Source organism: Azolla caroliniana, unplaced genomic scaffold (assembly GCF_043228905.1).
Source record: "Azolla caroliniana isolate FFs.n. ecotype wild unplaced genomic scaffold, voAzoCaro1.0.p SCAF_9, whole genome shotgun sequence".
Taxonomy (NCBI): Eukaryota; Viridiplantae; Streptophyta; class Polypodiopsida; order Salviniales; family Salviniaceae; genus Azolla; species Azolla caroliniana.
This window is the reverse complement of record NW_028230444.1, coordinates 8050409-8062095: the sequence shown is the minus strand read 5'-3', so window position 1 is coordinate 8062095 and position 11687 is coordinate 8050409. Positions and strand designations below refer to the sequence as shown.

At 40.2% G+C, this 11687-nt stretch overlaps 1 protein-coding gene across 1 annotated transcript; it reads right to left on the bottom strand.

Moving 5' to 3' along the window:
* Positions 1-4658: 4658 nt before the first annotated feature.
* On the bottom strand, positions 4659-6357 carry LOC147860092 (zinc finger CCCH domain-containing protein 62-like; the record flags this gene model as incomplete). The annotated part of the gene is given in 8 exon segments (XM_087324624.1): positions 4659-4751; positions 4858-4955; positions 5027-5139; positions 5253-5304; positions 5792-5853; positions 5933-6050; positions 6144-6212; positions 6303-6357. Coding segments are annotated over 8 exon segments (660 nt in total), but the record flags the coding sequence as incomplete, so codon positions are not given.
* Between the last annotated feature and the right edge of the window lie 5330 nt (positions 6358-11687).

Sequence of the window (11687 nt, the reverse complement as noted above, 5' to 3'; positions counted from 1 at the left end):
ACTCAAGTGTGTGAACACCCCACCTGCTTGTATAGTAACTAATGTGTCATAGAAGTTAATATCATATGACACATATTCTTTAAGTAGTTAAGGTGCAACCTCTTTCCCAAAGGGGCGATTTCAGTGAGAGAACTTAGAGAGAAGGTGACTACATAATCACCTTCTCCTTCTCTTTGTAAAGCGTTGTTGTTGTTGGCTTATTCTTGTTAGTGTTAATATAATTTTTTGTTTTTCTGTATTTGCTTGTGTTCTCTGTCTCTGTCTCTGTCTCTCTCACACACACATCTCTTTCGCTGAACAGAATCATCACCGATTCTTTACATGGTATAACATCGATTGGTAGCTTGATCCAAGCCCATCACCGTCGCGTGTGTTGTGTCTAATCCCGTGTTCACAGAGAACCAGTTGATCGATGTAGCAACGACCTTCATAGTTTGAATCAAGAGAAGAAGAAGTTCGACATGAACACTCAGATGGGAAACGCTCTTCCTACAGAGAAACTCAACATAAACAATTTTGCATCTTTGGAGTACAAGATGCATCAATACCTTGTCATCCAAGGCTATTGGGGTTAGGTCGAAGGAGAACATGAAAATCAACCCAACCCAGCACATGCCGACCGTCCATCTTGGGTACAAGCAGTGAGTCAGGTGCTATACTGTCTTGCATCATGGGTCCATGATCACATTCTTGGCTACATTCGAAAGAGGTGTGGGGGAACCTCAAGAAGATATTCGCGGCAAAGACAACCACTCCAAAACTTCAACTCCGCCAAGTGTTGAACAATGGTCAATAGAGGGATATGTCCATTGGCAACTACACCTTGAAGATCAAGGAGCTGTGTGACCATCTAGTGTGGATACTGTGGCAAGTTCGGCCACTATGTGGTAGAGTGTCGCAAAAAGAAGAATGAGTAGGCCTCCAAAAGTCAACAACTCACCAACTACACCTCAAACTCTAACTATGACGATATTGGCGGAATGTTTGTGATGAGGCACAAAGAGAAATCTATGACAACCTCCAACCTGACCAACACCTCCAACTCAGAAGATGTATGGTTTGTTGACTCAGGCACATCCAACCACATGACGTCTCATGAGGATTGGTTCTGAGATCTACGAAAGCCTGAACGACCCGGCTATATGGAAATTGGGGATGACACACTCCACCCCATTCAACATGTCAACAATGTCCCATTTGGGGAAGAAGGCAACCAAACCTACATCAAGAACATCTTGCATGTTCCAACAATAATGAAGAACCTGGTCTCTGTTGGCCAGATTGTGGAACAAGGCATGCAAGTTCGCTTCAACGATGGAGGGTGCTTCATCGAAACAGAAGGCCGACTCATTGCCCGCGGTCGAAGAGAAGGTCGGATGTTCATCCTTGATTCAAACGAGGTGAAATTGACAATGTATGTCAAGGGTCATAGAGCCAATGCCGACATAGAGCAATGGCACAAAAGGATTGGCCACATCAATCTCCAAAAGCTCAAAGGAATGTAGACAAAAGGAGTTGTCACCAGACTCCCAACCTTCATTGAAAAGGAAATTGCAGGCATGTGCGAAGCTTGCCAATTCGGCAAACAAAACCAACAACCGTTCGCAAAGGAGAGGAACGTAAGCAAACGGATCCTTGTTGTAATACATTCAGATGTATGGGGACCAACCTAGGTGGCAACATTCGGTGGTTGCCGATACTACATAACGTTCGTCGACAACTTCCCCAGACATACATGTATTTATCCCATGCGCCAGAAGAATGAAGTGTTCTCGCACTTCCAAAAATTCAAGAACGAAGTCGAAAAGGAAACGAATCATCATGCACGATGCCTTCGATCGGACGACGGCTATTGATAGAATATGTGCGGAAACGAATGTATGAGGATATGTCATAGTGTTCAGCAAACAACATAGAAGGAAGGCAAGAGAATAAACAAAGAATGGACATGTTCTAAGCTTTAATGGAAGCTTTGATATATTATGTTCTTTCTCACTCACTCTCACTCAGAGATTGCTATACAAGATGATTAAGAAGTTCTCTCTCTTTTACACCGTTAGGTTATTGCTTATATACTAAGCCCTAACTCTTTTGGACAAGTTCACACTAGGATACAAATTGGAAGGAGTCAGCCTTTTATGCCAACAAACTCCCCCTTAAAAGGACCACTCTTTCATGCATGTAGATGGGGTTATCTCCCCCGTAAACCCTAGATTACAAAATTAATCTAAATTTATATTTACAAGTCAGTCGGCATATGGCTGAGTCTGCAGAGATGCGTTCAATGTCTAGCCTGGTTCGGCTAGTCAGTCAAATTGACTTGTCCGAGTCGATCAATTCGACTTACCTTCTGCTCGTCGTTCGACTTTCTTCTGCTTGGTCGCTTTTCGCAGTCCCATCTTTTCCCTTAGTGTTCTGAAGTGTTGATCTGGGAGTGGTTTCGTTAGGCAATCAACGATCTTCAACTTGGTGTCAATTTTCCGGACCTCGAGCTTCTTCTTGATTATGAGCTCCCGGATGTGATGATACTGCACCTCAATATGCTTTGTCTTTGCATGATAGAGATGATTGTTAATGAGGTGTATATCGCTCTGTGAGTCGCAATAGATGGTTGACGTTGGTCGGTCGATTTGTCTTGTAGATGAGAAGTCGGTAGACAGTCGATGCAACCAAATTTCTTCCTTCGCTGCCTCCGATGCGGCTATGTACTCGGTCTTTGTGGTTGACAGGGCCGTGGACTCTTGAAGCTTTGACCTCCAGGATATAGCACCACCACCATAGGTGAAGATATAGCCAGATGTTGACTTTCGATTGTGCGTATTACCGGCATAGTCAGAGTCAATGTAGCCTTCAACTTCGGCTGAGGTTGTTAAACTGAAAGTCAACTGTATATCTTCAGTTCCTCTTAGGTACTTGAAGATGTGCTTGACGGCCTCCCAGTGCTTCCGTCTTGGATTTGACATGTACCGGTTGACCACCCCTATGGCATAGGCTAGGTCGGGTCGGGTCACCACCATTGCGTACATGATACTTCCTACGGCCGATGCGTAGGGCATCTTTCAATTAAGCTCTCTCTCCTTGTCCATTGAAGGAGAGTCTCTGTCTGATAGTCGAATCAACGTCAGAAGCGGTGTTGATGCTAGCTTCGCATTCCCCATGTTGAAGCGCTTTAGTACCTTCCTAATATAGTCGGACTGGGAGAGTCAAAGAATCTTGGTCGTCCGATTTCGGTCGATCCTCATTCCCAGTATCTGTTGGGCTTGTTTGAGTTCCTTCATCGCAAAATTGTCATGAAGATTTCGCTTTAGCTTTCTTATTTCCATTTGATTGCTACCTGAAATCAACATGTTGTTGACATATAGTATCATATAAATCCTAGACTCGTCGGCCAGTTGTCGAATGCACATACATGGGTCAGAGTGTGATCGGAGGTATCCAAGTTGCTTGATGTAGGAGTCAAACTTCTGGTACCACATCCTCGGCGCTTGTTTCAAGCCATAGAGACTTTTCTTCAGTTGAAATACAAGGTGACTTTTCTTCAGTTGACATACAAGGTGACTTTCCTCCCCCGTCGCTAGGAAGCCTACCGGTTGAGACATGTTGGGAAATTGGTCCCTTCGGAAACCGGTTATGAATGAGGAGACCTGGAAACCGGATCAGATGGACCCTGTGTGAACCGGAAGTGAATGCATATTTGTGAATATGTTTTGAGTAAGGCTATTGGGCTATATTTGTAAATAGCCCTAAGTTCATATAAGTATAAATATGACTTAGGGCAATCACTTTGATATAGAGGTGACAGGTTGTTGTCATATTGTTGTATTTGAATAACTGTTGTATATATATAGAGAGAGATACAGAGCGATACTCTGTTGTAACCGCTGGCTGGCGAAGATACAGAGCTCGAGGTCGTTGCCTCCGAGTCTCTGTTTGTACCTTTCTTATATAGAGGCTCGACAAGCATCGTCAGTGGGTTGATGACACCGACTTGGTGGGATCGACTGTCGCGGAGAAAACAAGACAACCAAAAGTAGCTGAGCCACCCAAACAAAGCAACCTAGAAGAAAAGAAGATTGATGATGACATCATCGAAGAGCTAGCGAAGAAGTTCGAGATGGTCATGCTAGCCAACATGAATCGTCGGGGCCCCAAAGGAAAAGAACCCTTTAGATGCGTGTGGTGCGATAGCATGGACCACATGAGAAGGGATTGCGCGAGCCTTCGAGAGGCCATTTGACAAAATATCGTATACATGGATGACAACATGATCTGCTTGACAGAAACTCGAAGACCCCTACGGGTGAATTTCGGAAGAGGGGTAATGAAGAAATCTATGGAAGATGCTGAGGTGACTCATGTGGATGCGATGCACTATGCTGCATCGGCTAGAATTAGAGTCGGAAAAGATAAAAATGAAGCTGCTAGAACGGAACAAAGTTTTGGTCTACCGTTCTCGAGTATGAGAAGAAGGGAAAATTAACTTTGAACGAGGTAGAGCTTGCGGATCGAAGTGTACAAAGTATAACCGGATGGTCGGATCCGGTGGATGACAACACCATACTCGCGGAAGTGATGTGCGACAACCACGAGGTGTTCGTCGAAGAAAAGAGAAAAAGAATAGAAGAGCAAGGGTATTCACTTTATGAATTGGCTTCCCTTCAACCCTCAATTCTACGTTCCAAACGAGCAATCGCACCTCTAGAGTGCTTCTCTTGCAATTGTCTCTTCCTTGACTCCTCATCAGACCATGGCTGCAATCAATGATAATTCAGTAGTGTGAAACAACTTAAAAATGTCCACCGAAGTTTAAATGGTATAGGAGAGGATTAAAATCCTTCCATTTTATAAGGATTTGACCTGCTGAAGCCGTTTCACACGATATAGATTTCTCCCTTTGATGATCAAAGGATGAAGTGGTGGTAAAGCTCGTTCACCAGTACTCCACAAAACTTCAATCTATCAAAATTCATTTTGAGATATGAAGATTTCTTGTGTATGAATATATTCATATTTTTATGTTTTCCTTCAGTGAAAGTGTGTTGTTGCTTTGCAGAGCCATAACTCTCTTTAATTATTCTTCCAACAATTGTTCTTAAACCTACTAGTGGTCCTGATGAGCACCTTCCACCAACATTGAAATTGCACACACACACACACACACACACACACACACACACACACACACACAATGTTTATGTTGGCACAACATATTCTAGCCAATAGTCCCTTGAATCACATGTCACGATACTCACATATCATAAACCCTTTGTTTGAATAACACAACATCACCAACACATGCATCACCTAAAGCAGAAAAATATAAATTCTTTCACAACATCTTTTGAACTCCAAAATGGAGAATTTTGTGGCTCTTAACTTATCATCCAATGCAGATCCCAAAATTCATGTTTTATTTCCAAATATCCATATACACAGTAATGTATGCATCCATGCAGGCATGTGCATGGCCCATACAAACTGTTAAATAAGTAATAATACACACCTCATAAAAGACACCGAATGTTGAGAATGGCCACTTGAATGGAGAAAACAAAAATATGAGAGAGGCTGTCTTTAAAAGCCATATTTAGAACACTTTTATAAGATCTTAAGTTAGACTTAAGAGGATAAGAAAGAATAGGATTAGTTCAGGTTGAAGGCAGCTCCCCACACTCAAAGCGCATGTATCATATATGTTGTCTTTCTATGATGAGTTACAATAATTAGTTGTTATCTTTGATATGTCTCATAGGCCCTTTCTTTCTTTCTACGAGGTGAGCCAAATTCATACCTTGGCAATTTATTGTGAATGTGGCTTCTAGGTACTTCAAAAGGCCATTGTTATCTTGAATTCTCATAATGCATTCATTTCCAGAAATATTCAGCAAAGATCCCAGTAGCAAAATGAGACACAAAATAACAATATACCCACTAAATATGCTCTTTAATCCGTTCTAAGAGAACACTTTTTGTTCCAGTAAGTCGAAGCCCATTTTCACAAAGATAAGCTTTACACAGCTCTATTGTTAATTTTCTTTCATCTACTCCATCTGCAATGTGCATCAAGCAACAATTCAAATTTTAAATAAATGTCTTTCTAAACCTCGGATATGGACAGAGAATGCAGTCACCATCAACCATACCTTTTATTTGGTTAATGATAGATTTCTTATCTTTATCAAGGTCAAGTTTTCCAAAGGATTTGAGAAGTTCTGCCATCACAAATATATCAATGTACCATAAGTTTCAGCTAGAGATTTTATACCGCATTCATGCATGCAATGCAGTTGTAGGTTGCATACCAGCAGAATCTCCACTACACGATGAAACACAGTTGTTGTCCTGTGCACTCTGATAAAGAAAGAAAGAAAGAAAGATATATTAACGTCTTTTACGAGGCCAAAATGGCCTATAAGACCAAATAAGAGATTACATCTAAAGTGTTGTCTCGTCTTTGAGAACAAATCAAAATAAAATAAATATTACACAGTAAATATAAAAGTAAATAACATGAAAAGAAAAGAAATGAGGGAATCTGGTTTTTGGCACATGTGAGATCCTCAAGTTAGGTATATTGTAGCTTTTGTCTTTGAAAGATCTCTAGCATAGGTCGATCCAAAATGGAAATGTTTCCGAAGCAAGGGAAGCACCTACGATGGCGGGAGATAATGGCTTTTATCTGTCGATGACAAGGGTGTCGAGGTAGTGGTCCATGGCGTCGAGGCCTACGTGCATGGCAAATTTCCATTTCACGATCAATTGTAACCCCTTGTTATGTCCCGGTCTAAAGCCCATTTGTGTATCCCGGGGTTGACTTCTAGCATTAGGAGTGATGGGGCTAAAGAAAGTTGTGATTGTTCTTTGTGGATGAGCTTGTGTGGTTGTATTCTTTAACAACTTTTCCCGATCTCTCTTGAGCTCTAGCAAGAAAAGTCCTAGGCATCGTTGGTCCTCATATTCCATTACCTTGCGTAGTGGGCCAAAGCCTTGTTTAAAGAGGCAATGGTATCTCCCTCTGAATTCATAAAAGACACTACAATGACAAACATAGTGCTCTTGAGATTCCACTCCTTGATGACACAATTGGCAAATTCTCTCTTCTAGAGGTAGTCGTGTATATCTGCCTACCTCAATCTATAGCTAATGTGATGAAGTTCGCATCTGCCCTATCACACTACGCAGCGCATAGGATAGATGTATGTCCATATAAGGTGGCCTGATGACAAATCCATCCTCCGATGTATGTAAGAAGTGTGTCTTATAGTTGGCCATCTATGTACCAAGTGGTATTTTGGGGTTGATCCAGGTTATCTTGTTTTCCAAGTTAATAATATTAGTTCGGATCACTCTATTCTTTTCCACTTTGGTCATATTTAGATGGGGACAGTCCAAGCTATATTGGAACAGGGGTAGGGCATTTATACTCATGCCATGTGACTCGAACCATTATTACATTTCAGCATACCAACAATGAGTGTCTCCATTTTTAGCCAGTTGTTTTGATGACATAAGTGCCAACCTTGGGTACCTTCGTTTAGGGAGCTCCCAAAGATGTTGGACAAATGTCACTGATTGGAACAACACCTCGGTTATTATAGGTGCTTCTCATATCTCTGCCCGGATTATATTGTGGGGCACCGATGCTTTGCTCCTTATCATGCGAGCAATCATTGACACTAAAGGTCTCTCTAAATCTTTCCAATGATTTGCCTTGTTAAGACTCGGTCCCCATGTCTCTACTCCATAGAGAAGAGTTGGTGTGACAAGTGTATCAAATAACCATAACTTAGTCCGTGGCTCTTGGAACTGCAAATGTGCACATTGTCTCTGCAGAGCACCAAGGGTTGCATATGCATGAGAAAGTCGGGCACAAGCGCCCTCTTGTAAGGAGAACCTAGGTCCTGTAAATGTTACTCCTAGGTATGTGTAGGAGCGTGTGTATTCCACCTTTTCCTCTCCCCAAGAAGAATTATGGTTCTGATCTTGTTACCCATGCTTGGGTTGTGTTAAATACCATCACTGTAGTTTTATTCATGTTGATTGACAAACCTTTGTCCGTACAAAATAGTTTTAAAGCATTTAGATGTCTTTGTAGTCCCTCCGGAGAGTCAAAAATCTTCACAATATCATCATCATATAAAGAAAACAATCTAGTAATTACAAGCTATTCCATAGAGACATTCCAAGGTATCTATATCCATAGACAACAAATTCCAAAGAAATCATAAAGTGCTCGGATGTTTCCTATCTCAATCTTCTGAATCATGGAAAAGTGTGTGATTCGAACTACCATTGTTGAACTGGAGTACATTCGAAAGCTAGTCAGACACAAACATGTTTTGTTCAAAACAAAATATCATTCCGTTAGTTATAAAAAGAAAGGTCACAACAACTACAACATACAAAGTCTTCTTTCCCCAAGCCCGTCTTGTGTAAGACAATGGTCGAGGAAACAAATCTATGTACTTCAAGGTAAAGAAAACAATCTAGTAATTATGAGCTATTCCATAGACACATTCCAAGGTATCCATATCCATAGACAACAAATTCCAAAGAAATCATTAAGTGCTAGGGTGTTTCCTATCTCAATCTACTAAATAATGGAAAAGTGTGTGATTCGACCTACCATTGTTGAACTGGAGTACATTCTAACGCCAGTCACACACAAACATGTTTTTGTCAAAACAAAATATCATTCCGTTAGTTATATAAAATAAGGTCACAACAGCTACAAGATACAATGTCTTTTTTGCCCAAGCCCGTCTTGTGTAAGACAATGCCCGAGGAAACACATCTATGTAATCCAAAGTAAAGAAAACAATCTAATATTTACAAACTATTCCATAGACACATTCCAAGGTAGGTTGGCTATGTCTAGATCATAGCTCGGGGTGGTCTGGTGGAACGTGTTCTTCTTTCCATTCTATTTTCCTTCTTTTACTTTTGTTTGATCTATTGATTAGTAATAGACTCCTAACAACATCGAGGTGCTTCAGAAATCTAAGAAGGGTTGCCAAAAACATTCTGAGGAGTTGGATAAAGTGAAGATAGATTTAACTGATTATAACTTTGTCTACTCAGTTTGGAAGGAACTTCATCACGATATATTTTCATTTTCATGGTACTTGGATCCTCATAATAGGTCAAAAGCTTGCAAGACATCAATAAGAGTCTGTCACAAGACAACAGTAGTTTGCAGGATTACAATAGCAAGCTTTAGCAGATTAGATATGTCACTATGTGTGTAACTAATAAATAAGAATGTTGATAATCTATGCCCGACTAGCTTGTTAGGTATCCTCTTGGAGGTTAGGTATGTCGTTATGTGAATAAGTGTGAAAACAGGAAGGAATGTTGGTCACTTATGCCTAACTAGCTTTGTGAGGTATTCTCTAGGAGGTTTTGTATGCCACTCTATGCATAAGTGTAAAACATTGATGGTGATAATGTACGCTTAACTAGCTTGTTCATATTTTTTGAACCGGCTATTTATATAGTTTTGTAAAAAAAAGGAAGGAAAAGTAAAAAGTTTTTATGTTGATTGAATTCCCTCTTTTCCCCCTCTCTTTTCCCCCTTTGAGCGTAACAGTGTCTATCAATCATCTAATTTTCTTCTACTCGCTTCTCATGAGTCACTCCTTGCTCTGTGCTTGTCGCTCACTCCTCGCTCCTCGCAGATCACTTCTCCTTGCTCCCTTCTTGAAGCTCGCTGCTTATAGACACTCACTTGCTCATGTCATATGATTTCCTTCTTGTCGTTGCTCGTTGCTTACCAATTGTGCAACATCTCCAGCTCGTTGCTCTAAGGTATCTCTCTCTCTCTCTCTCTCTCTCTCTCTCTCTTACTCTTTGTGCATCCATTTGTGTTCTCTCATACCTTTGCGCAAAACATGTTAATGTAGGGACTATATATATATATATATATATATATATAGAGAGAGAGAGAGAGAGAGAGAGAGTTTTATTGGAAAATTTCTGTTGCACACAAATAATATACAAAATCATAAACATTGTGTGCAAGAGGATTGATTTCTATTGGACATTCAAGATGTATGATGGATATATTATAGGTTTGGGCCACCATTCTTTGTTTTTTTTATATAATATATTTTTCTAAAAGTCCTTAAATAAATACGATAAGATTGATTGGAAAAATATCAATTGTGAATGGGTTATGCGTGAGACCTAGATGAGTAAATGAAAGGAAACTTGTATTATCATGTGGGAAGCAATGGCAGTTGCACATGGTTTCTTCCATAGCTTCATACCTCCATTGACAATGACTTGAGGGGTCAGCTTGGGAAAGCGGAGGAATGCCGATGAAAACAAAGACTGTGTGTACAAGGATATAAGGCATATGTGTCATACCAACACCTGATCATGGAAATCATTTCTCACCATGTTTCCATTTTAGTGAGGTAGCTTTCTTCATTGCAAGGAGAAGGAAAAGGATGCATCTTTCGATTATTGCAAGAGCATGACATTCTTAATAGATTGTCTCATGGTTAGCCACCATAGTTTTTATTATCATGAGGTTGCTAAGGATTAATTATCTTGCATAGTTGCTCATTTTGCAGTGAATGAAAAATAATATGTATGCTAGTTTCCTAAATTGATCACATAACTATCAATATCCACATGTTTAGCTTTTGTATATTTGTTTTCCTTTTTAATACCATTCTTCTTCCTTGACCTTTTTTTCACATTTGTGAGAGCTGGCCAATAACAAAGTTTGGACTAAAATGCAAGAACTCACTGAATCATAAGCAATATGTAAGAGTTTAGTGGTATCGGTGATTATTTTGAAGTGATGGAACAAATTATGCTTCTATTGTCAAGGAGGGAGGGTTTTGTCAATTGAACTCAAATGATCTCATGTGGAAGTGGATACTTTGATATATATTATCTAGGACAACATAATGATTACTGGACTCTCTATTTCCATATGATTACTGGACCAACAAAGCCATTGCATTAGAGGTATACAAGATGGTTGTAGGCTTCTTATTTGATTGACATTTCAAATTGGTTTTTGAATTCTCTAACATGTCTAAATTTATTTCAGGATGGTTATAGGGTTCAGACAGAGCAAATTAAAAGGTTATGTCAACAAGTTGATGTTGCAAACATGAAATGCGAGGTCATAAGATTGTATCTTCTTTGCTTAGATTGGATGGTGCTCTAATGAATAACAGTCTTTTGTTATGCCTGTTATTCTTGGTATTCAATAGACCCTTGAACTATCGGTTTCCATGCATAAGAAGGTGGATTGTGATCAAGCTGGTAAAATCTCCGAGTTGTAGTTGAAGGTTTCTGAAGCAGAGCAACGACTCATACGACGTAAACTCCACAATACAATCCAAGTAAAAGTATGATGGTTACTTTTTTACCCATGCACTATCTGTGCATACTAGGTGGTGTGGATGTTGATCTCAATGTGCCACAGAACGTTGTCGTGAAGATTTTCGTCCATAGGCGGAAACCGGGGTGGGAAGGGCAAGTCGGTGGTATGCTACATGTGCACATGTAAACTAGGATATGGTGTATAGAAAGAGAGGGGAAAATTTATCCCACATTGTAAGGTCCCTCCCTCCTTAGGCTATAAAAGGAAGGGAGGGGTCACTTATGAGGGGTTGCCTATTTTGTGTAAGGTATACCACTTAGTCGAGGGTTCTCCTTCCCATTTC